Source organism: Ochotona princeps, chromosome 13 (genome assembly GCF_030435755.1).
Source record: "Ochotona princeps isolate mOchPri1 chromosome 13, mOchPri1.hap1, whole genome shotgun sequence".
Taxonomy (NCBI): Eukaryota; Metazoa; Chordata; class Mammalia; order Lagomorpha; family Ochotonidae; genus Ochotona; species Ochotona princeps.
In genome coordinates, this window is record NC_080844.1 from 19,470,339 (window position 1) to 19,497,861 (window position 27,523).

Consider the following 27,523-nt stretch of genomic DNA (forward strand, 5'->3'; position numbering starts at 1 on the left):
AATACGCATTGAAATTAGAAAGTTATGTTGTATTCATTTGGACCCATCAGGAAAGAGATAACACATTGAAATTTGGAATGGAAAAGTTAACAATAAGAAGCTAGTAACTAAAGGATTTGAGCAGCAAGGCACCAAAAAAAAAAAAAAAAAAAAAACTCTAGAGAACTCTAGAGAATGAGGAAATAGCAAATAAAGGAAGTTGTCACCAACTCTCCCCTATCTACATCTCTAAATCATTGCCTCACTTACTCTTTCCGAACTAAGTGTTTTGTTTTATTTTTTAATGAAGTAGGGTTCCTGAAGCTCAGTATTACTGATATGTGCAGGTTTCCAGGAGTGAGAACTAGCTATTCATACTGAATGATAAAGCCATCCGGTGGGGAAGAACATTGCAGGAGTAGTGCTGGCCACCAAGAAGAGCGGTAGCAGGCTGCTGGAGAAGAACAGGACCTTTCCAAGCTCCCAGAAACCAGAAAGCAAAAGCATTTGTCCTGGAAGTGTCTCTCTAGTTCCCTCTGCTGACAAAGTTTCAATGACAGTTATAGAAAAAAAATTTACTGGTCCTGTCAATTTTGAAAAGGCTGATAACATGGATACAATAAATACTATTCTGTATCAAAGATGAATAGCAAAGTTCTTTCCTTTACACTAAATTTGATTACAAACAGGCATTTGAGTGCATTTAAAATCAATATGATAAATTGAAGCTGGAGAATTCAAAAACTATTTTGGGAAAATTGAGGATGGAGAAATACTCTTCGCCTATGGCATCTCAAGGGGCTTCCTAAACAAAACGATATGTGAAGCAGTTCATAAGGATCAGTAGGAGATTTATGAAGTATGAAGGGAAGGTGAAAGCAGCCTCTGGTAGGCAACAGCATGTGGAAAGATGGGGCATTTGGAAAGACTTCTGTGTAGTAATAAGTAGTACGTTATACGAACAGGGATCAATGGGTCAGTGAAGTTAACAGCTATTTAAGCAGGTGCAGTGCTGATGAGAGATTAGGTTGTAAAGAAGAAATAGGGAGGGGTGGTAATGACATTTGCTACAATCTAAAACTGGGACACTTTTGATTTTCATCATATAGAAAATAAAGAACCAACTGAAGGCTATCATTACAGCCTTTTTGTAATTTTGGTTTTTTTTTTTATGTTCATGGTTTTGAAGGGAGTAGAAATTTACAGAGAGGAGGAACTCCAGGAGAATGGTAGGATAAAGCAATAGTGGGTTTAAGAGGCTAAACTTTGGCATAAATCAGATTTTGGAGAAAAATTAAGTGTAGGCAAAATGAAAAATTAAGTATAAAATTGTTTAATTTAGGAGATTGGGTAACATCTGTATTACATCAAGAATATGGGAAATAAAACTGTTGAGGAAACAATTATTGGTTGATTTAATAATAAATATATTGGATTCAGATTGCTTAGATGGTATTCAGATATACAGAGAGATATGTCCAGTGGTAGTTAAGAAATACGGATTTTACTTGTTTTTGATGATGACATGCCAAATGAAAATTTATGTTGGAGTTCAGAGTTAATGTTTGTAGGGTAGTATAATCATAGCCAAGTGTTTTTCATTATACTCATTGTTTTGCATCAATAATAAATTCATTTTTTTGTTAAGCAAATGCTTAAACCTTTAGACATTTTTTAGGCTTGCAGTTTTCTTCACTGAGCTTTTTTTTTTTTTTTTAATATTATTCAGAGTCTTTGCAGGGTTTTTTTGGAACTCACAAGCCAGTTAGTTAAATAAAAAATAGTGGAAATTTTCAATTTCAAAGTTTAAATATTAATCTAAATTTTTTCAACTGAAAAGCAATGTTTTTTTTAAAAGATTTATTTATTTATTTTTATTGAAAGGCAGATATACAGAGAGGAGGAAAGACAGACAGGAAGATATTCCATCTGATGGTTCACTCCCCAAGTGACCGCAACAGCTGGAGCTGAGCCAGTGGGAAAACAGGAGCCAGGAGTTCTTCCGGGTCTCCCACACAGGTGCAGGGTCCCAAAGCTTTGGGCAGTTGTCAACTGCTTTTCCAGGCCACAAGCAGGGAGCTGGAAGGGAAGCAGGACTGCTGGGATGAGAACTGGCGACCATATGGGATCCTGGTGTGTGTAAGGCGAGGACTTTCACCACTACACTATCATGCCAGGCCCAAAAAGCAATGTTTTAAATTTTATATTTTAAGCTCTATTTAAAATACTTCCCTCTTGCGTTTTGTTGTTGTGTGGAAATGGAGACATTAATTTTTTTATTTTAGAAACAAAGCGAATTGATATCAGATTGGTTTCTAAGGCTTAGCAATCAGTTTAAAAATCTACAGGAATGTGATTATGTTTGAAAACAGAATTCTGCATTAGATATTCACTTCAATTTTTTGATATCGTTAAAGTGGTTTTTTTCTACTTTGCTAGACATGGTTCCCTGGTGAGACAGTTATTATGGGCCCATTTGGATCATACAGATCTGAGACTTTGTTTTTCTTTTCAATATGTCTAACAGTGGGTATTTCTTTTGAAACCCATAGCATATAAACATGAATTGGATTAGCATCAACCACAGTAACAGTGAAACCTCGTTCTGGTGCTAGGCTGTGTTTACAACAGAGAATCTTTTAGATGAAGGGCAGGGATCAAACTGGCTACTGCTATTCCACCATTACATGAGTGAATTAGCTTCAAATGGAAGCCATCAAAGGCCAGCCATGATTTGGTATTTGAGAAGGAGGCAGTTGTCCTCCCAGATAAACTGGAAGAAACCTACTTGGCCTAATGGCAGCTTTCATTAGTTTATTTATGTTACATTAGTCTCATAAGATTCAATTTCATTTCTATACTACATGGTTATGAATGTTACAACTGTTCATTCTAGAAAACTTGGAGAGTACAGAAATATAATCTTGATATTGAAAGAACTGCTATTTATACTTTGATATTTATGTAAAGATTGTGACCATTCTTCTTAAATAGTTTTTCCTATTTTGTTTACATACGGGGATAACATTAATAAAAAACAAAGCTGTAATAGATTTACAGTGCCCGTTATTGAATGTGTGGTCAGGCACAAAGCTAGTTAAGACAGCTGGATACCTTGCTGGCAAGGAGAAGAACTAAGACAATGTACAGAATGATTTTCTCTTAATCCTCACAGTAGCCAACTAGGAACAGAAGACATTAGAAGCCCCTGAAATGCAAACTGAGTGTCGGAGTTAGCCAGGAATTTGTTCAGTCACACAGCTGGATTAGAACTCCACAGCTGTCTAACTACAAGATTAGTTGCTGTTAGATTTTCTTTAGGTTAGTGCTTTTGTATCAATAGTGTTCTGTTTGAAGAATCTACTTTTTATAAACACAATGAATAAAATCGGAGCCAGGGTGATCATATAGAATACTTCTGAGGTAAGGAATAGTGTTACCAACTAAGGCCATGAAAGTAGAACAGAAAAGGAACAACAAAATCCAGGAAATACTGCAAAGATCACATTGGTGAACTTGTTCAAAGGGAGGTGCCAACAGATACAGCAGCCTAGACTGCTGTAAGTAATCATGCCATTAGGGAAGCAGGAAGCCTAGTAGCCAGTCTTGATGGAACTTGGTTAATGCAGTTGTTGAGTTTGAGGTGCAGGTGACATACACATGTGAAACATCAATGATGGCATCGTGGATCTGAGAAATTCTGGGTTAAAGATTCAAATTTGAAAGTAATTGGTTTGCACTCTTGAACTAAAGTCAGAACAGTAAATGCTAATTTATGGGAGAATTTAGTAAGGCATAGCTGGTATACTTTATAAGAACTGGGCTGCAATAAACACCAAACTTTGTACTGATAATGTCCTGGATCTTACAGTTTCTCACTTTGTGGTCTCAGATTGGGCAAAGCTGCTTCTCTTCTATGCTGTTCTTGACCAGGAAACTTTTGCAGTGTTTGTAGACATCCTTGGTTGTCATAACGGGGCTGTCTCCTGGTATCTAGTGGTTAGATGACAGGGATGCCGCTAATATCTTTGAATGCACAAGAAAGCCCCTTGCTGTAAATAATTGCGTGGCATCAAATGTAGCAGTACTGAGTTTGGGAAACTGTGGTAAACCCTGTGTAATATAGGGATAATTTTACTTACCCAATATAGGTATTTTCAGATTTTAGTGACACAATGCAGATAGAAATTAAAATCAAACACATTCTAAACAAATATTTAATAAGTAAATATAAAGTAGAAAAAGCAGACAAGGAACAATTTTGACGAATTTCTTGCCTCAAAGATTTGGCAGAATAAGTGTGTGTGTGAATCACATGAAGTAGTTAACAGAAGAAAGAATTATAAAAATGGAAACTTCAGGGGGAAGCTTGGAGTAGGTCAGTGCAGAGCTGCAGTATGTATTACATGACTATACCTGGGGAAGGTGACCAACAAGGCCATAAACCTCAGAAAGCCACTCAGTATGAGACCTGAAAAAAATGTAACTTGCCAGGTCATGATAACTTAGAAAGGTTATAGTAGGAGTTAAAGGTAAAAGGAAGATTGATTGTGGGTCTTTTGGCACCATGCCTTTCAAATACATGAATAGGAAGAAAGGATGGGGAGAGGAAGAGAATAGATTGAGTCTGCAAAAGGCTGAGAATTAAATGAATAGTAAGGATGATGACAGGGAGTGTGTCTTCCTCAAACTGGCTCTTTGACTACAGGGACTAATCGTTTTTGTTTTAAAGGCTGTTTAAAGACTGAAAGGAAATAAAGAAGACAATGAAAAAAAAAAACCCAACAAAATATATAGTGGATGGAATCAAATAACAATTTTAAAACAAGGTTTCTTTAAAAGAAAAAGATAAAATGTTTATTTGAAAGGCAAATTTTTACAGAATGAAAAGGAGAGAGAGGTCCTCCATGTGCTGGTTCTCTCCCCAGATGGCCTCAGTGATTGGGGCTGAGCCAATTTGAAGCTAGGAGCTAGGAACTTACCTCCTCATCTCCCATGTGGCGCAGGAGCCCAAAGACTTGGGCCATCCTCCACTGCTCTCCAAGGCACATAAGCAAGGATCTTACTTAGAAGTGACAGCAGCTGGGATTCAAATTAGCTCCCACATTCATGTAGGCACTTTTAGCTCCCTTTACTGGTGCCCAAAAGGGCATTTCTTTATAAAACAAATAAAAATCTCTGGTACTCAGAGCAAGAGAGAAAGGTGAAATGATAATGTCACCAAGGTTTTGGTCTAGGAGAAAAACTTAAAAGGCCGGAGCTTAACTCTTTATAACTTTTAAAAACTATAAATGAAGGGTTGGTCTTGTGCCACATCAAGTAAAGCGATTAGTTGAGATTTCCGCTTTTCTTATTGGAGCATAAGTTTGAATCTTAGTTGGTCCACTTTCAGTCCAGCTCCTTCCTATGACACCTGCCACAGTATCCCATAATTACTTTCAAATTAAATTTTAAGTAAATGATATTCCTTTTGTATGTACTGTAGTCTCTCTTGGGATGAACTTTCACATAATTAACACCTTTCACATTGTTTTGCAATCTTGTGTCATCTTTAGTATAAGACTGCAAGACTGTAATTTCCTTTGGGATGCACCTTTTTTTCCCCATAAACTTTGGTAGTTTTAAAGTCTTCTATGGACAGTAGACATTTCATAAATGCATATGTGTTTTTAGTTAAATTAGAGTGATGAATGACCAAATGAAACAGATACTAGTTGGTTTTATACGAGTTGGGGCAGCTCATTTTATCTCCAAGAAACTATATTCATAGTTTATATATGGTCATAGAAATCTCTAGGAATAATACTTTTTGTAATTAAATAAAGCAAGAAAGAGCACTTACCTGAAGTTACAAAGTGAAGAAAAGATTACTAGAAAAATGTATAAAACCAATGAAGGACGCCTCTAAGGTGACTAGTATTCCAAAAAATTTGTCACACTGATTTTCTATGTGATTTCAGTAAATATTTTTTTAAAAAAAGAATTTTGCCCCATCCCAAATGGAAATACCAGCTATCAGAAACCTCTGCCTGGTGGCATGAATTTGTGTAGATGTTTGAGCAGTACCATCATCGCTCAGCTACAAAAGAAATAACTTTTAACAGTTGATCTTACCCAAAAGGCTGAGAAATGATAAGAAAAAAAACAGATTTTTCTCTCACTCTATTTTAGATTTGAAAGAAAAATCGATTTTTATGTAAAACCTTGAAATAGTGTATCAGAATAGAAGATAAATCGTAATCATACAGATTAAATATACTAACATACCTCCTGTTTATGCACATTTAGAATACGTATATGACTTGTGAATATGAAAACACTTTGTGGACTTCAAAGTAAAGTATAAGTGCTGTCATTTTTTAGCAGCATGAGCACACTGGTCCCTGGAATTTGGGTTGCCTTTCTAATAATTTAAAAGCCCGTTTCTCCCCAGAAGAAGTTGCATCATTTTACAACTGAAGAGCAAGATTATACACATTTTAGACATACCACTGAGTAATCAGTTCCCCTCAGGAGAATGTTTTGGCTTAATAATGAAAACATCTTAATGACTGAAATTATTTCCCACTGAGTTACTCTCACCATCATGTTTCATAACAGACCAGTTTTCCAGAATATAAAACAGCACTTCAGCTGCTATTTCTCAAGAATAGTGACATGTCATCTCTCTTGACATGTAAGCATCTTTATTCTCCACCTCCTTTCCTCTCTCTCTTCACCTCCTCCAAACACCCTTCCTTAAGTCCTTTTTTCTTCCTTGTTACCTTGTTTGTCCTCTTCACACTGCAAATGTATTTGAAATATCAACATTAAAGATAGATTTCCCATTTTCTGTCTGTATATACCCACATAATATTTTACCCATTCCCTTTCAAAAATTCTGTAAAGAACTTTTGAAATTGTGCTCCTCGGCCCAGGATGGTGGCCTACCGGCTAAAGTCCTCGCCTTGAACAATCCGGGATCCCACATGGGTGCTGGCTGTAATCCCGGCAGCTCCACTTCCCATCCAGCTCCTTGCTGTGGCCTGGGAAAGCAGTCAAGGATGGCCCAAAACCTTGGGACCCTGCACCTGCGTGGGAGACCTGAAGGAAGTTCCTGGCTCCTGGTTTTGAATTGGTGCAGCACCGGCTGTTGCGGTCACTTGGGGAGTAAATCAATGGACAGCAGATGTTCTGTGTCTCTCCTCCTCTGTGTGTATGTCTGACGTTCCAATAAAAATAAATAAATATTTAAAAAAAAGAAATTGTACTCCTGACCTCAAGAAAAGAAATGTAAAAATTTGCATGCAAGGTTACCTTTTCAAGATACCGGTGATTAAGGTCTTTGGCTGAATAGTATCTTCTTAATTTATTCTGAAAATAGGTCTATAATATGTAGCTATTGACTGTTTTACTTGATAGTGCTAAAATATGATGTTTAAACAGTTTTTTCAAAAGATCACTTAATGATTTTCCAGTAGTCAATAATGTTTATTAAAATTGATATGTAGGGCCCGGCGGCGTGGCCTAGCAGCTAAAGTCCTCGCCTTGAAAGACCCGGGATCCCATATGGGCGCCAGTTCTAATCCCGGCAGCTCCACTTCCCATCCAGCTCCCTGCTTGTGGCCTGGGAAAGCAGTTGAGCAGTTGAGGACGGCCCAATGCATTGGGACCCTGCACCCATGTGGGAGACCCAGGAGAGGTTCCCGGCTTCGGATCGGCGCACATCGGCCTGTTGCGGCTCACTTGGGGAGTGAATCATCGGACGGAAGATCTTCCTCTCTGTCTCTCCTCCTCTGTGTATATCTGGCTGTAATAAAAATGAATAAATCTTTAAAAAAAATTGATATGTAGGACCTGGCACAAAGGCTCAGTTTTCTAAGTTGTCCCCTGCTAGTGCCGGCATCCCGTATGGGCAGGTTCTTGTCCCAGCTGCTCCTCTTCCCATCCAGCTCCCTGCCTGTGGCCTGGGAAAGCAGCAGAGCATGGCCCAAAAACTTGGGACCCTGCACCCCCATGTGAGACCCAGAGGAGAGTCTGGGCTTCAGATTGCCGAAGCTGCAGCCATTATGGCCATCTGTGCAGTGAACCAGCAGATGAAGGATCTTTCTCCCTCTCCTCTCTGTAAATCTTCCTTTCCTATCAAAGTAAATAAATTTTTTTTAGGAAAAAACTGATACAAAGCATTTTATGGTTTCACATTCAGTTGCTAAGGGAGTCAAAACTTTACATGCATGTGTATAACAGAAATGTAAACTGACAATATAGGTATTTTCCTTTAATCGCAGATGCCATAGGATCTGACTAAATCTTTACAAAGGCAAGTGATACTGTGAGAGGAATATTTTATTCCAAATGCCTGTTTGCTGAAAGGCTACCCAGATGGCAGGTATTCCTTGGGGTGTCTCTAAAAGGAAAAAAATAGAAATAATAATTAGTTCATATTTTCTTTGAGTGATATATTCTAACAACACTATTTATTCCTATTAAGATATAGAATATTCATTGATCGGTCCAGGGATTCCAGATGGTGGTAGTCATTTGAAATTCAGTAACATGACTTGAACATTTTACAGTTTCCTAAATTTTTAGTAAAGCATAAGGACTGATTTATTGCTTAAGGAATTCTGTGGCATTAATGGGACACCTTTGTTTAATACTTTAAAATTTTACTTTTTGTTGTCTTTGGCTAGAATTGTCCTTTAAGTGATATTTACAGAGGCCTTAAAATTCCAAATACCAAGACTACAGTTTCAAATTAAAGCAAATAAATTTCATATGTTTAATAATACATTATGTTTCTGTTTTCTGGCATACTGATTTTGCATAAGTGTGCAAGAAAAGGTGGGCACTGTGCTGCGTGAACATGTTGTGTTCTAATCAACTGCTCAAATGTGGCTCATGTACTTAGGCTATAATGTTAATCAGTAACTGTGAATATCTTGATATTTAAATTATGACTCAGTAAACAGTGGCAAAGGTGTGCAACAAAAGAACTTTACATAAACATGTTCTTATTATTCCTTCATAGATATAGGCAGGTGATTTCTTCATTACTTTTTTTCTGTTTTTGGATATTTTCTATCACGAAACATGAATTTCATCCCAAATAGAGAATTTATTTCACAAATGATTTTATATCACATCAAGATAAATGTGTTTTTGCAAACATGTAGCATTTGTCTAGTAATATGAAATTAAAGTTGGAAATAATTTAAAATTTCAGTAACAAAAATATAAGGTCAGTGCTATATAGAAAACTATATTTTAACTCAAGAAATTTTAAAAAGATATTATTGTTTGGTCTTTGTGTCTAAGAGTTAATGAAATGATTTTTTTAAGTTTCATTGTCAGGTTCCCTCCAACTGCCCCATCCAATTAGGCTGAACTTAGTTGTAAAATCTTTGCCATACTTAGATGGTTTCTATGTTTAAATTTCTGTAAACTCATCATATATAACCTTTGCCAGTTATATACTTTAATAATAGTATTTCATGCTGTATTTGACCAGAAAAGCAATCTGACATTTTAACATAGTCTAGTGAGCAGAAGAGCATTTCCCAAAATCTTCATTCAAATGTATCATCATTTCACTTTTTTGTTTACATATTATTCTGCTTAAAATATTTCAACTGAAGTACTAGGAGAAAGAACATTTTTTAAAAAATTATTTAAAGTGACAGCACTCTGAGTTTTAAATGTCTGAATACACCATTTGTATCTGAATGAACTTGAAAAGCTGTTTGAGGGATATTTGTCTTTTGGTTTCCTAAATAATCATTTATTTGTCTCAGTAGGTTTTCATATAATTTAGATATGATTTATTGAAAATATCCAAATATTATAAAGGACGGGGTAAACATTAGGAAGTTTAGATGGTCATCCTGAAGGTGCTGCTAAGTTGCAGTCACTTGGGACAAGTGGCTTAAACTCTCTCCCTGTGCTTGCATGTACCTGCAGAATTTAAAAAAATTCAAATATTATCTGATTTTATACAGTGCAGAAAGTTGTATTTTGTCTTATACTATTACTCCATCTGGTCTTAGTTTCTGTAAATTTAGGTAGGAAGCCTTTGGGAAGGTGAAAAAACATATGGAAAGAACAATGGAAAAACCTTATCAGAACATTTTCTCAACCAGCAGGATTATATTTATCATTTATTGAATCCTTATAGTATATTTTTGAAGACTACTGCCAATTTCATTTGGCACTAACCCATAGAATTTATTACAAAATGACTTTGTATTTTTCAGCAAGATTGATTCCCAAGGCCCATTCTAATAATTTTCTCTTTTGGTCCCTGGTTGTGTAGCACTATCTGGTGTGTGCAAGCAGCATTGCATGTACCCTGCCCTTTGGATGAGATCATTACCAAGGTAGTGAGAGCAGCTGCCCCTTCCTCTTGCGTGGTGACATGGTTCTTTATGGTCCCTGAGCATGGTGACATGGTTCTTTAAGAAATATATGCAGTGAATGCAGTTAAGAAATACTTAAATGTAAAACAGCAAACATCCTACTGTGATACAGCATCTTTCTATGGGTAATTTATTTTTTAATGTAATGCTCAAATACTTTTACATGTATTAAGAGTTTGACGTTTATAATTAAAGCATAATCTCGTGTCTTATGCATTGCTGGGGAGGTTTTTATCCTGGTATTGACACCTCATTATTGTGTTGATGGCTTACAGCCTGATTTGACAGTCTTCGTGGATAGGAGGCATCATGTAGATTTTAATACTGTGAAATCAGGCATCATGCTAACGGGATGTCTGACTTTGGGCTGTTTTCCTAACCCATCATGTTCACTGTCCTCATCTATAAAATAGAAATAATGATACAGTTCATGAGACCATTGCAACTTGTAAGTTATTTGTTATGTGTAAAGCATATGGAATGATGTCTAGCCTGCACATAAAGTTCTATGTGTGCTACACTTGTGCGTGATTGGCTTTCCTTTATTTTCTGCATTCTGCTTTGTTCAGTGATAGTTTGTATAAGCGTTAGTGTCGGGTTCTGGACTGAAGTGCAGTGAAATAAACCACTACCTGTAGCACCAGCATTCCCATATTGACACTGGTTTAGGTCTTGGATACTGTGTTTCAAATTTAACATTTTGCTAAGGTACCTTAGAAAGGAACAGATGGTCCAAGTGTTTAGGCTCTTGCACCCTGAGGTAGCTCCCGGTTCCTGGATTTGGACTGGCCCCACTCTGGCAGGTGTGGTCATTTGGAGTGAGTGAGCAGATAGAAGGTCTCTCTCTCTTTCTGTAACCCTGCTTTACAAATAAATTAAATGTCTTTATTTTTCAAGGGCAATTTCAAGGGTAAATTTCAAGGGCAATTCTATAATTATCCTTTTATTGGCACCATTAGTATTTTATGTTACAGATACGTATGACTTCAGTTAACCTTCCACATGACAGTAGGAATTAAACAAATTGATAAGTCTTTTTGCTTCCTGTGAAAGTCACTTAATTTTTACTCCTCCCAAATAAGTTAATATTATATAATTCTTTCCTATTGTTTCTCATCTTCTGCGTATTTATTTTGTCATTAAAAAGTAGCTTATTGTTTGCTAAATGGAAGTAATGATGCTTGTCTTTTAGAATTTGAGAATTAAAATTAATAAGTGTTCATAATAATTAAAAGAATGGTGCCAGACATCTACTAGGCATTCCACAATTGATAGATCGTGTTGCTGATTCAGTATTATTAATGAAACGTCTCATGAACTTAGTGATGTATGTTATTAGTGTGTCAGACTCCATTTCACTCTGTTGTTTGAGTGTCTTTTTTCAGCATGGTTGGGTGTTGGGAGCTAGAGGTGAACAAAGCAAAAGAAATTGGTCCTCTCACAGGATTATATCCAATTCATGGGAAATGCAATTAATATGTTAATGTATTCAGTGTTATATTTGGACTAAGGGTTCATTTTTATTTAGATATCCTCTGATTGCTTTAACTTGTCATTGATTAGGTTGCTCTGTGTACTACTCTTTGATGATTATGTTAATCATTCTGTTTCCTTTGATAGCTCTTTCAAGCATTTGATTGGAGGGCTGGACGATGTATCTAACAAAGCGTATGAAGATGCAGAAGCTAAAGCAAAGTAAGTGAATTTTTTTCAGCCTGTATTTTGATTATTAAAATGCTGATTCTGAATAGCAACAAAAGCCAAACACTTTTTAAACCTAAAAAAAAAAAAAACCCAGCATTCCTACAGAGATAATCAAATTACCTGTGATAAAAAAGAACCTATTCGAAGTGATTATTATATAATACTTCTGGGTTTATTTAGTAAGTACTTCTCAGTTTAAGCATGACACCTTCATGAAGATCATCTCAGCGATGAAAAATAATTAGCTTCAAAATCTATATAAATAATTGGAGCTGTGTTATTTCTGCTAAAACACTTTTTGAGCAAATCATGGTTGTGTGTCATAGTAGTTTGAAAGTGTAGGGAAATTCAGTTTAGAGATATTCTTGTGGGAACCTGTCTTTATAGTACATTGAACTTGGGTATCACTAGATGAGAATGATGTGGACTGGTAAATGGCTAACGAATTCTGGCATGGATTTACTTACGTATACATCAACTGAAGTTGGTGAGGAAAACTAACTGAATAAAATCTAAATTCTGACAGCTCTCAGGTGAAAATTCTTCGCTTGAAAGACAGTTTTTCAACATCAGGAGGTTTTAAAAATCACAGAAAAAATGAGATAGGAGTTGAGTGCTTCCATGAACTTTCTGATGCCTACTGTGTGACAAATACCTTAGGCTTTGCTCCTGCATCTGTCAATATTTTATTGCATCTTTTATTTATTTATTTTTAAGATTTATTTATTTTTATTGGAAAGGCAAATATAGAGAGAGCAGTAGAGACAGAGAGGAAGATCTTCCGTCCATTAGTTCACTCCCCAGGTGACCGCAACGGCTACAGCTGAGCCAGTCCGAAGCCAGGAGCCAGGAGCTCTTCCAGGTCTCCCACATGGATGCAAGGTCCCAATTATCTGGGCCATCCTCGACTGCCTTCCCAGGCCACAAGCAGGGAGCTGCATGGGAAGCAGGGCCGCTGGGATTAGAAATGGTGCTCATATGGGATCCCAGGTGTGCAAGACGAGGACTTTAACCACTATGCTATTGCATCAGGCCCTGAATATGATCTTGATCATAACCCTTTAACACCTGTCTCTCCTTAATGATCATCTCTTTAAAATAGTGTTTTTGAGATTTAAATCTTGGCAATCTGCAAAAATACTGTCAATTAGAAATACTCTATCTGGTTTAGAATATTGAAATTAAACCTACCATAGAAAATACCTGAACACCTTTTCATAAAAACAGTAAAATATTGGTTCAAAATTAGTTTCATTGAAACTAAGAAACGAAGAGGGAGAGTGGAATTTCTCCCCATATGAAATTCATTCCAGTCTAATCTGCAGATTTGGCAAATTACAGTTTTCCCTTATATTTATATATTTCACGGTTTTTTTAAGGTCTTCCTAATTGGAGAATATAAATTACATATACTTGATGTATGAAATGATTACCACAACTGAATTAATTCATGTATCCATAACTTGATATAGTTATTTTTTATGTGTGACAAGGTGGAGTGTGCAGGCATACTTAAGATGTACTGTCAGCAAGTTTCAACTGGGACAGATTTGGTTAATTTTTCATCTTAATTCATACTACATCTAGGAGTAGATGAGCCCTGTTCCCTCATATTGGGTCATTTAGAAAATGGGAAAAGCAGGGTGAGAAGAAAACATAAAATATTGGTCAAAATTCTAGAGAGGTTGATGTGACATTTGTTTATCAATGTAGCCATGTCAAGTAAATGAATTCATAAATGTTGGAAGATTTATTGGGATTAACTTTATACTGTAAGTATTTTGAAGCCTTTTAACAAATAACTGATATCTAAAGGTTTCTAAAATTGAAGATGTTTCTTAATTGTCGTGCAGCTCAGAAAAGAAAAACTGAATCATTTCGCCAAGAAATCCAAGGTTTAACTAATGAGATTAAACTTCTATTTGTGTTTGGATGGTTGGTACTCTCTAATGAATTTGCTGTCTGTAAGGAATCAAGCATAGTGCTTTACAACTTGGATACCAAATGGAAAATGAATAGTTAAAGATTAAGGTTTATCTTAGAACTTAGTGGTGAGACTAATATGTAATCAAGTGATTCTTTTTGTGCTGTAACAATAGGTTGGGTAAATTGTGCTTTTATAAAATTGGATAAAGACTCCTGTTTCCATATTGAAGTGTTGATTCCGAAAAATAATGAACATCCAGAAATATCCCAAAAGTAAATATTTTACATTTTTCTATATACATATAAACTAGTCTTAAACCCTTCCCCCACGGTGGATTGCTCCACCTTGTTGCATTTACCATAGTTCAAATTCAGTTGACATTCTTTCATTGGAGATATTTATCAGGCATAAAGTCCAGCATCTTATTGTCCTGGGAAGTTCAATGGTTTCTTGGTGAGACCATCTCTGGTCTGAAGGTAGAGCCGGCAGAGTATCATCCCAATCAATTAAAAGCCCCAACATAATATTTACAACTATTTACAACATTATGGAATTAATTGACATGGTATTGATTAACCAATATGTTAATAGGAAAATGCAGGTTCTCAACCACATCCTGTGACTTCTTCATAGACATTTCAATTTTGGTTTATATTCAACCAGGTTCTATACACCTTAAAATGGCTATAGATTACTATTCAGCTGTCTCGTGTCCATTTTCATTTTAGTATTTAGATGTTTATAGTGTTGAAGCATGATTTTGCTGAACTTAGTTGTTTTTTTTTGGGGGGTGGTCTGAACTAGCTTATAGCTCTAACAAAACATGTGTCAACAGAAAGCTTAGAATCGGACAGGAAATGGCCAGCGTGGATAGAAATGTTAGTACCACAAGTCAAGTTAGGGCCCAGTACAGTAGCCTAGTGGCTAAAGTCCTCACTTTGCATTTGCTGGGATCCCGTATGGACGCCAGTTCTAATCCCAGCACCCACGCTTCCCATGCGGCTCCCTGCCTGTGGCCTGGGAAAGCAGTTGAGTATGCCCCAAACCCTTGGGACACTGACTTCGGATTGGCTCAGCTTTGGCAGTTGTGGCCACTCGCGGAATAAACCATTGGCTGGAAGATCTTCCTCTCTGTCTCTCCTGCTCTTGGTATATCTGCTTTTCCAACATACATATGTATATAAATCTCTAAAAACAACAAAAAAATCAAGGTAAGCAGAGAGAGTCAAATTCTCAGTTCCCAAATGAAAGACCATAAATAACAGGTGGAAAAGGAAAATTAGATGCACATGGAATCACAGAAGTTAAAAGAGAGTGTGTTCCTCAGTCCATTCAAGACACCATGATAAAATACTATCAATGGAGTCCCTTCTAAACAATAGTGCTGTGTTTCTCATGTTTCTGTAGATGGTTCAGATCATGGTGCTGGTAGCTTTGGTGTCGTTTGAGGTCTGTGATAGGTTTTTGCTGCATACTCGTATGGTAGCAGGGACAAATGGGCTTTGTGGCATCTCTCCCCACCTTTTTTTTTCTTTTTGTAAGATACGTTTGTTTTTATTGGAAAGGCAAATTTATAGAGAGAAAAAGAGCGGGAGAAATCTTTCTTGCACTGCATCTGGGAAAGCAGTGAATGATGGCTCAAGTGCTTGTCCCTGTCGCCTATGTGGGAGACTCAGATGGAGTTCTTGCTCTTGCTCTCTGCCTTGTCCAGCTCAAGCCCCTGCAGCCATTTGGATGGTGGAAAAAAGGCTACTTTGCAGAATAGGCCCCCTTTATAATCAGTGTGCAAAAAGAGTGATGCACAAACATGTTAAAGCAGCCAGACTGGCTGACTTCATGCAGTACCACACTCACCTCTCTGCTTCCCCGCGTATGCAAGAACTGCAAGAACGTCTGTATGTGGCTCAGTCTGGATTTTTCATGGGCTCATCCATAAATATTTTACTCCTATTACATAATCATTCCTCCTTGATCTAAAGCCCCCTTTCTGTTTACAAGTTCATTTGCAAAGAAACATTATGGTCTGTCTGATATTTTCAAAATTGCTTATGCTGGTGAGCTTTGTTGTTTGTCACAATGTGACAGCAGTAAAAGATGTTCTCATTATATTTCATTAGCAGAGACAACCTTGTAGTTGCTCACTCTGCTTGTCAGGGGAGGTTACTCTGCCCTTTGGCATTTTATGTTGCTGGGGCCTTTCAAAATTCACTCATCAAATGCCTCCCAAAGCACAGGCGGCTATGTGAATCAAAAGCAAAGTCTGCATTGTTTGGTAAGAGTTGAAATGCCCCAGGGTCATTTTGCATCTAACAAACATGAGATTTTAAATACATAATATAATACACATGAGGTTACTCTTTTGAACACTCTGACTTTCAAATTTGGGCTTTTCTTATTAGAATTAATCTGGCAGGCATTTTGGAGTAAAAATCTTAGTATTCCCACAATCTTATCAACAATTTACTTAAAACAAGTTGGTCATAATCTAAGCTGCTCTCAAGGAAATGAGCCTAGAAAATTGTTTTTCCCCTTATGGAAAGAATTCAAATAAGCTATATCCTGTTCCAAATGGGAACATGTGCCAATTACATGGAAATAACACTGATAATGGCAGGAAATAATCCTGAGACCAAAACTTGCTGGTCACATGTAGGTTTCAGAAGGTATAAGACAGTCCCTTCATCCGAACAGAAAAAAATATTTTTTATGTTATTTCAGGGCCAAATAGTTTAAGTTCCATTGCAGCAAATTGGTCTAGAAGTAAGTGTAGAACAATCTCACAGGCCATCCAGTAGTGACAGATTAACTCCTACATGTGATTTGTGACTGTGGAGAGTGTCAGAGTACAATGCTGTTTCAAGTGCAGCAAAACTGATTTGGTTACTTTTTTGGGAAATGATTTTCTGGATCAAGCTACTTGGCCTTGGATGTTTTTCTTATTGCACTAAAATTTTAAAATTCTCAAAAGACCAGCTGCTAATTTCTTCTCTGTAGTGTTTATCTTTAAGGCTCTCTAGGTAGCAAGACTTCATAAATGTGAATCCGGGTATGTCCTTGCATGCAACCTTTTGTAATTGACAGAGGAGAGGACTAAAGATAATTGAACATTCTGATGCTGACTTGCTTGGCAGATAGAAGCCATTTGATTGCTGCCTCTATTTCTTCCTTTTAAAAATGAATAATGATTATTTTTTGCCACAGCTATACCAGCTAATGTTAGTTGAAATTTACTTTCAAACATGAAGAGCTTTCCAAGTCCTAGGGATAATTTGGTTTTATGTGGCTGTAAGGTTGCTCTTTCAAGCTTCCATAGAAATCAGAATGTTTTCTGCATGCTTCATGTCTTAAAACTTGTTTGTGACACAGTACTTTTTTTGAAAAGTAGAGAGCGATCTCTAGGATAACCCTTTGGGTTAAAAGCTTTAATCGAAAAGTAACTTATTTTTATTATAGTAAAATGTGGCCACAGTACTTTTATTGAATGAACTATATGGAATAAATCTTTTTATAAGCATTATTTTATTGTTTGAAAGATTTACAGAGAAAGAGGGAGAAACACAGAGAAATGTCTCGCACACACTGGTTTACTCCCCAGAGTAGTCAAGCCAAGACCAGGAGCTCCGGCTCTGGGGGAACAGACAGGTAGAAAGAAGATGAAATGGATGAATGGATGGATAGAAAGATAATCTTTGTTATTCTATTTTTCTATTAACTTGAAAATGAGTAAATAAACTTTTTAAAATAATCACGATGTGAAGATCACTTTCAATATAAAAATCTGGGAAAGTATGACACCTAAGGTCTATACGTAATCCCCCATCAGTTTCTATAACTTTTTGGAGGTTTGAAATTATCCTAAAACTATTTTCATCATACGTGGTGTGCCTATTATGTCAGCAAAACTCACTTATTAAAAATGCTGCAGAGTTTTTAAGAAAACTGTTTTGAGCTTACCAAAACAGTGAGCACATTATTCTCGTGCATCCTTCTGCTTGGGATTCACGATTTTGCCTTGGAATTTTAGTTTTATCATATTTTTTAACCAAAGTAATGATGGAGAATATGCTTTAGTCTATGTAATGATTCTGCATTTCAAAGGGGCTGCAGAAATTTCGTTGAGAAGAAAAACAATGGTCATGAAAGAGAACACCTTTGTGAATAGAATCCAAATGACATGTGATGCTGTTTTAAGTGACTGCTCGTTCAGAAACTTTGTCAGTCCCTATGTGTAAAAGCATATTGACATAGACATTGATTAATAGTAAAACTTTCTGCAGACATGACTGATTGAGGCTGGAACCGTATATGCCAGTGTGGAACAGAATGGAAAGGGATTCAAGAAATCAGGATTGTAAAAGAAGTCACGATAACACGAACCATAATTGCATTGCATCAGGTGTATTTTACTGGCTCCTATTTCCAAGTGCTCATTGCATTTAGCAGTTTTATAACACAGCAGAAATGTCAAGGAAAAATATCTCTTCCTCTTCAAAGCACAAATCTCCATCCATCAAATAGGTAGTGTGCAGGAAGGGAAGAGGTACATCATTAATCCTTAGTATGTCCAAAGACATGTCACACAATCTGTGTTAAATAATTTCCCTTTTATCCACACTGTTACTTAAGTGCAGCTGTAATATCACATGTTGTTAATCGCTTTGATAATTAACTAGTTAAGACATTTATTGTATTACTTTGGGGCCTAATGAAATGGCAAAATTTTGATCATTTTTTACCTGCTCAGTTGGAAATCTTGTATGGTTGAACTTGTGATTTTACAAGTAGTCTCTACTGTAGTGACTAGTAGAGAATACTTAAGGATTGGATACATTATTTAATTTTCAGATGCTGAAAGCCCTTAAAGATATGGCAATGTTGAACCACCAAGCATTTTGCAATTTTTAAATGATCTTAATACTCCAGTTACAAGTTTCTCAGCCTTGGTACCACTGACTGTGTGAGATAGATAATTCCTTGTTGTGGCCTGTCCATGCGTTAGAGTGTAGTTAATAACATCACCGTCCTCTACCCATTAGATGTGAGTAGCGATGGAGAGCTGCCAACCGCAAAGGTAGGACAGTCAACAATGTATGCTAACATTACCAAATATGAGAATGTACAAATCTTTATGGAAAACGGAATCATAACATAAGTTTGGTTTGGTGTTTTGAAATTCCTGTGTAGATTTCTTTTTTTTCTTTTTTAATTAATTTATTCATTAATTACATTGTATTACATTACACAGTTTCATAGGTACTTGGATTCTCCCCACCCCTCCCCAAACCCTCCCCCCATGGTGGATTCCTCCACCTTGTTGCAAAACCAAAGCTCAAGTTTAGTTGGGATTCCCTCATTGCGAGCATATACCAAACATAGTGTCCAGCATCCTATTGTCCAGTCAAGTTCAACAGCTTCTTAGGGAGACCCTCTCTGGTCTGAAACCATGAACTTTTTGGAGACTCCTCATCTATACTGCAAGAATGGGACAAAGTCACCTGTGGCTGAGAATGATATAAAAGAAAAAAATGCGCAGTTACTAAGGGTAAACTCTAAAAATTATATGCACAGAATTCTATTGAGTTTAAATTGAACATTATCTTCTTTTAGTTTCACTTCCAAAAGTTTAACTACAATAAATAAATTCACAATGCAGCCATCCCAGACTTTACAATACATTTAGCCAAATCAGATTAGCTTAAAGGATAGCTCACAACAAAGTAGTAAAAAAAATTAATATATTCCATTCATATAAGATTCTTATGGTCCTTATTCTCATATCATACTTCTTCAAAGAAGCAGAATTTTATGCATTAAAGAACAGTTAGTTCACTGGGGTAGTTTAGCTTGTCAGGAAGTTGAAGCTATTGGTTTGTTTGGTGCTTGAGGGTGGACTTGCTGATTCCTCAGTGTGTCCATATCTGTTTTTGAATGACAACTTTTACATTAGATGTTAATTTACTGTAATAGTCTCAAATGCAATAAGGTAGTATAAACAACAAGAATTTTCTTTCTGTACATGTACTCCCTTGGGTTATAAGTAAAACATGGCATTATACTAAGACAGAAAGCAAAAGTAGATTTTTGGTGAAATGAACTTTTGCATTAAGGAAAGAATATTATCCTGGTAATATGATACAAGTGTGTTATGAAATTGAATGTATCGTTAAAGAGAATGAATAGGCTACAGGCAAAAATAGAGGTGCTTTGTTGAGGACCACAAGTCAGGAATTGAACCATATGTCCAAATAGCAGCATTTTTTATACAAGTTCTGTTCACATGGTTTCATTAACTTTGAGAAATAAAGTGCATGGCATTCTTTAAATTGCATCTTTGTGGTAATCACCAGCAGTATATTGTGCTGAGAGAATGCTACGCTGCTTTTTATGTCCTGTTAACTTGATCATTGTTTCCCAGAGCTGCTTTTAAAAACAAAAAATTGATCAATCAATTGATTGATTTGAAAATCAGGTGTGTGTGTAGAAACAAACGTGTCAATATATAGAATTCACACATGTGCTCAGATGCAGGAAGTGGCCATTTGAAACACAGAGAAACTTCATTTTCTGCAAGAGAAGAAAACAAGCAGGGACTGGGAAAACCAAAGGATCTGGAATTACTAGAAAATAAAAATGATAAAAGGTTTCAGCAAGAATGTTGTTAAACAGCAGGGGTTTTTTAAGGACAATAGCTCTTTAGAGTAATTTTCAAATTATAGATCAGAAATGTCATTTAGTTGATTATGCCCAGCAACTTTTTAAAAGATTTATTTATTTGTTTATTTATTTATTTTCAATATGTGGAGTATATGAGTCCAATGATAGGTTTACTATGTCTCCATGTTCAAAGGAATTTGTGAGGAGTTAATTAAACCAGCATTTTATTCAGTTCGGTTATTCCAGTCATAGGTTAGGCAAAAAGAATACTAAATGGTGGATATATCCTCTCCTGAGAAACTTAAAACACAATCAGAAATCCAGGAGTTACATTGTTGTGTGGGATACAACTTGGTATGAGGGCGACATGTAGAGCGCTGAGTCCTCACAAGGGATTTTTCTGTCAGTCTAAGGGTTGTTACTATTATCAAAACGCTCTTCCATGTCAAAGAAATTTCGAAGAATGTTTTGAGCAAAGGAAGCATTTTGTGTATTTGCTCTTTTATATTTCTTCGCGAGTTTCCATTGATATCAATAGTATTGTAAGATGTGGTTTCTGACAATTTTGGTACAAGCACAGCCAAAAATTTCCTTGATACTTACCATTGCTGCCCCTCTTCTGCTGTGAATGTTGTTTGACTGAGCCAGCGATACCCGTTAGGTCTGATGGACTCAATTAGTCATTAAATTAGTTGGTCATGAGCCTGTACTGCGTTTCAAAACAATGACACAAGTTAGTTTTCACTGCTTAGATTCTGTTTTCAGATTAAAACAAAAAAGGCGAAAACCTTACCTTACTTTGCTTTTGCATACTAGTAGATTATTATTCTTTTTAACAGTACTTAATTTTTTTCATGTTTGTGTGATATTAATACAGAGAATGGATTTAGTGTACCTCAAAGATAAATCAGTCAAGATTCCTTCCCTCAGAATTCTTTTCCTTCTTCCTTGCCTTTGACATGACATATTTTTGTCATTGTTTACCATAAGCTTTTTCTTAAAAATTTTGAAGCTTTAATACCATAGTTATCATGGATGCTTGTCAGTATGAATTCATGCTTTTTTGAAAACATTGGATTTAATTGTTGTAAATTATAATATTCTATTAACAAACACTGTCAACAACTAGGAAATTCTGATATTCCCAACGAGGAACCTAAAAATCAGCAAGAACCCCAAAATTTCAACACTTGAAGAATGAAGTCTTTCTCAAATTTCTTATGTCATTATCAGGAAAGTATTCAGTTAGTTCATTTGGAGGAATTTAGCATTTATATATCTTATAGCATAAGTGCATTCTCTTAAATGAAATATCAGTGCTAATTATTTGCATTTGGAAATACAAACACAAGAAAATTTATTTGAAAACACTTTGTCAAGTGCTGAAATGAAATACATGTGACATAATTTCTGCTTACGTTTGTTGTAACTGTGTAGTTGGTAAGAATTAATGGCAATAATAGGTAACAGTTTTTGAGCACTCAGTCTGTTTAATTTCATTTAATTTATTAAATTTTAACAAGAATTCTACTAGGAAAGCATTTCTATTTTCCCTGCTTCTATATCTAAATTAACTTAGATACCTACCCATTTCATTTGTATATTCTTTTTTTTTAAGATTTACTTATTTTTATTGTAAGGTGGATATACAAAGATGGGGAGAGACAGAGAGGAAGATCTTCCGTCCGATTGTTGACTCCCCAAGTGACTGCAACAGCTAGAGCTGAGCCAATCCGAAACCAGGAGCCAGGAGCTCTTCCAGGTCTCCCATGTGGGTACAGGGTCCCAAAGCTTTGAGCCATGCTCAACTGCTTATCCCAGGCCACAAGCAGGGAGCTGCATGGGAAGCGGGGCCGCTGGGATTAGAACTGGCTCCTATATGGGATCCTGGGCGTGCAAGGTGACGACTTTAGCTGCTATGTTATTGTGCTGGGCCCCATTTGTATATTCTTATAAAAATTTTTTTCAAGTTTTATATAGGGCCTGGCACATTAGCCTAGTAGCTAAAGCCTCGCCTTGCAAGTGCAGGGATCCCGTATAGGTTCTGGTTCATGTTGGCCGATCCACTTCATATCCAGCATCTTGCTTGTGACCTAGGAAAGGAGCTGAGGATGGCCCAAAGCCTTGGGACCCTGAACCTGCATGGGAGACCTAGAAGGATCTCCTGGCTCCTGGCTCCTGACTCCTGGCTTTGGAACAACTCAACTCTGGGGACTGTTCCACTTAGGGAAGTAACCAGCGGATGGAAGATCTTTCTCTGTCTCTCCTCCTCTTTGTGTCTCTGACTTTCCAATACAAAAAAAAAAAAAAAAAAAAAGAACTTACACAAATTTTTAAGCTGATAAAATGATCCAATGAACCTTTCTATAAAAAAATTTAAATTCATGCATTTATTTCAGAAAGCACATTTTCAACAACTTTTGAAAGACCAAACATATATAATTTCCCAGTGATGTGCACCAAAATAAACTCATGTTTAAATTCTACTTTTCCACAAACTGTCTGAATTATTCTTGTACACAGCAGCCAGATTCAACAGACATCAAACTTTTTGCTATAATTGCTTTAATTCCTAAAAAATCTTTTGTACCCTAACATCACATCATTTCTCCTGTAAACATTCATCCCATACATAGCTTCCAGATCGGATACTTTCTAGCATAACCACAATATCTTTTCACATCTGAAAAAAACAGAAAAAGACCACCGGGGCACTGTTGAGTCATTATTCAGTGCTTCTCAAGTATCTTTTCCAAGGTTGAAGATCAGAGGAAGTCATATGTAAGTGGTTTTCAAAACGTTGATGAAAAATATGCAGTATGCAAAAGTTCTGAATTTCCAATAATATTTGCAGCAAAATAAACCCAAGTTTTTTGAAGTCTTTTTTTAAAGCTTTACTTTTATTGAAAAGGTAGAGCTACAGAGAGAAGGAAAGACACAGAGAAATAGCTTCCATCCACTGATTCACTCCCCAGGTGGCCACAACAGCCATCTGAGATGATCTGAAGCCAGGAGCCAGAAGCTTCTTCTGAGTCTCCCATGTGGGTGTAGAGTCTCTAAGCTTTGGGTCATCCTTTACTGCTTTCCTAGGCTAAAAGAAGGGAGTTGGATGGGAAGGGGAGCAGCCAGGACACAAACTGGCGTTCACATAGGATCCCGGTTCATGCAAGTTGGAGGACTTTAGCCACTGAGCCGTCGTGGTGGGCCTAGTAAACCCGTTTTCTAATTCCATTTCCCCCCTGCCTTTCTGAAGTGCCCTCCTCTGGCCTGGAGGTTTATTATTTCATCCTGAGATTTCCCCTGAAAAAGCATTAGTAGGTAAAAAAAGAAAAATTGCTTCTGTTGTCCTGGTGTTCACTCCCCATTTTAGCCTGTATCACTGCTTTTAATAATGTCCAGTATCTTGCCTCTTTCTATGTTCTGTATTTCTGGTAAAGGTAAAAAATCTAAAATGTTGACTAGATTCTTGTTTATCTACTTTGGCGCAATTTCATAGAGAGTTCGTCATCCAATTTTGTCCTTTAACAGCGACGAATGACACCCACTTTCTTTCATTTCAGCTATCAAGAATAGGGTCCATAGGTTAATGCTCTTATGATAAACTTTCCCATCAACTTTGATAATATTGCTTGACTTAGTTGTCATATCAGGTTATTTGAAATGCTTTAATGGCAGAAATGCATAGGGACTGACTGCCGTCTCCCTTCCACTGGTTTACTTCCTAAATGCTGATGTCCAGGCTGGACCATGTGGATGGCAGGGAGCCAGTTACTGGAACTGTCACTCAGTGCCTCCCAGGGTGGCGGAAGGGAGCTGAGGTCAGGAGTGCAGTGCAGGCTGGAACCCATGCATTGTAACATGGGATGTGGGTGTTGTAATTGCTACACCAAAGGCCTGCCACCCAGGACATTTTTAATGTGATCATTATTATCTTCCATGATTCTTTCAATTTCTATCAATTGGAATTCTTCGCAAAGAATACTCAGCCTCACCAACCAGCAACCTATAATAATCTGTTTTTTCTCAGCTTATTCATTCAAGACAGGGCAAATGCTGTTTATCCTCCATTATCAGTTCCCAGAGTAAGTATTGTGGTTGGTTACTGATTGGCAATAAATGAAAATTTTAAAATTTTATTTTTGATCTTTTTGTGTAATACATTGGATTCGTCTGTTTTTATATAGTCAGTGTTCATTCAATTTGTCTATGAGAACTTCTATTTCCTTTTGATATAACCCAATAGTTGCCAATAGTTCCTTTTATTTCTAAGAAAATATCCTATGATCTTCATGTCTATTTCTGCCCCTGGTCCTGACATCACTCAATTCTCAGTGAAAACAGTGGTAAATGTTCATAGTTCACAGTCATAGTGGTAAACGTGATGGTTGCTGATGGATTCCTTTGATTCAGGACTTTGTAGCAAGAGTGAAAGACACAACTACTGATTTCTCTTTTTCTAATTTGGATTTATTTCTCTGAGTGGCAAAGACAAAGAGACAGAGTGTATTCCTCTGCTCATTGGCTTGCTCCTCAGATTCCTGCCACCGGTGCTGGCTAAAGCTATTACGCAACAACAGAATTCAGGTCTCCCACAGGTATGACAGGAACCCAGTAACAGAATCATCACCATTACTTTTCATAATCATCAGGAGCCAGAGCTGGGAATTCAACTGGACTCTAACGTAGGATGTAATTTTCCTACTGTTCATGTTAACTGCTATTTCAAATGCCTGACCCTGTTTTTTGCTATACATATTATATAACTTACAGAATATTCTCTAACCTAGCTAGCAGTACTATCCCTTATTCTAAGAAATATCAAACAGGGCTAGAACTAAATGTACGATTCTTTAAGAATGACTCTCAAATCAAATGTTTGGGCTGATTCTCTTGCTTTCCATCCATGAGCTTAACTTAAAGGGACTTTTGGAAATCATTTTAGGAGAAAACTAAGCATGAAAACTTGGCTTTTGATACCAATGAATGTGACCAAAAACACACTATAATCTTCCTAGATCTCTTAATTTTCTACAATAGTTAAGTATGTACAGAAAGATAAAACTGCAGGTTGGTGTAGCATTGGAAATTTCTTTCATACATTAGGCTTTAAGGAAATCTTATCTGTGAGTTTTAGAAAACAATTATAAGCCACAGATGTTGAGGTGAAGGCTTTCAATACTGTATCACTTGTGCTTCTATTTATTTCTGTTTTCACAAAAATCTTCATTTTCGTTATAAGGAACAGCCGATTGATAAAATTAAAGATAAACTGGCTGCAGAAAGGACAGGGGAGAAACAGAAAAATCCCTTAGAGTCTAAAAGACTTGCAACCAGGGAAAGAGCTGCTGCACAGACACTGTGTCAAGACTCAAAATAAAACGCTGAGGTCTCTGTCGATACTGTGCTAACCTTGAGAAATTCCAGAATGAAATGCCATTTCAGTAGAGTTGGGAAATCTGCAGTCGCCCCAGTTCACATCTGTTTGCAGCTGCTGGTCGTGTTCATGGGCAGCTGTGCGATCTCCGTAGAATGCTGGGCTCAAGTGCCGCCTTGACCTTTGCATCTTGGTTCTGTCTTACTTGTGCCTCCTGATAGACAAGTCTGTCTTGCATCCAAATAATGTTCCCCTTGCTTTCATTTTGACTTTTTAAGATGTTTATACTTGTGACTTGTTATAATGGACAGAAAATTCTAGCCGGTAAAAGTGTTACTATGTCTCCATGTGAGGCAAAGTAATCCATTTTCCCCCCCTGGCATTTGCCAAAATCTCCTCCTTTGTAGAGGAAATATTGAAAATAATATGCCACTATGGCAATTTTCCATTCTTTGTGCTTTGAGAAAAGCAAAAGGAGGCTATTTCTTTTCCCTGTAACAAATCAGACATGTTGATGTGCTATTAAAAGCTTCATTTTATTCAACTATTTTACTCAACTGTCTAAGTCAAACGTTTTCCTGAATTACTTGACGTCTGACATTCTTAGGATCTTGGGTTTATGGGACCATGTAAGTTTTACCTTCAAGTAAGTAATACCTGTATCTTGCTTTAAAAATAACAAACTATACACAGAACAAGAGGTGAGTCATACTTACTGGAAGCAAGCAGTATAATCAGTTTTCAAGGGTCCCTTCAGATTCAAATGCAGTTAATTTGTGTTTAAGTTAAAGCTGGCTGTTTCTTTTTAACTTACAATATTTTTCAGGGATTTATTTATTTTTATTACAAAGTAAGATATATACACAGAGGAGGAGAGACAGAAGATCTGCTGTCTGTTCATTCAACCCCAAGTGGCCGCAAGGGCCAGAGCAGAGCCAATCCGAAGCCAGGATCCAGGAACCTCTTCCAGGTCTCCCATGCAGGTGCAGGATCCCAAGGCTTTGGGCTGTCCTTGACTGCTTTCCCAGGCCACAAGCAGGGAGCTGGATAGGAAGCGGGGCTGCCAGGATTAGAAACGGTGCCTATATGGGATCCTGGTGCATTCAAGGTGAGGGCTATGGCCACTAGGCTACCATGTCAGGCCCAACTTATAATTTTCAGATGAGCAAAATGTGTGATGTAATATTTTGGGTAAAGATTCAAATATGTTTTAGAAGGTTTATGTAAATCTCCTTGTGTGCATTAAGGAATTATTTTTATTTTATATGTACTTCTGAAACCTAGTTGTGTTTGTCAAGTGATACCTAGTGCATGAACATTAAGTGTATGTATCTAGAGAATGAATAGCAGCCAGTTGTTTTCAAAGATTTTACTTTACACAGCAGATCATGCAAAGAATACCATCAAATATAAAGAACACAAACCTCCCACCTCTTAACAGAAGGGGTTAGAATTTTATTTAGCTAGAAATATCATATCCTGTTTTTAAAA

At 36.8% G+C, this 27,523-nt stretch overlaps 1 protein-coding gene across 3 annotated transcripts in view; it reads left to right on the forward strand.

The window, feature by feature from the left end:
• PRKG1 (protein kinase cGMP-dependent 1) overlaps positions 1 to 27,523 on the forward strand; it is a 1,159,635-nt gene that overhangs the window by 1,050,704 nt on the left and 81,408 nt on the right. For all 3 annotated transcript variants that reach the window (XM_004583389.2, XM_004583388.3, XM_058671972.1), the window contains one exon: positions 11,994 to 12,068. In XM_004583389.2, the coding sequence (XP_004583446.2) occupies positions 11,994 to 12,068 (75 nt within the window). The remainder of the gene's footprint in view (positions 1 to 11,993; positions 12,069 to 27,523) is intronic.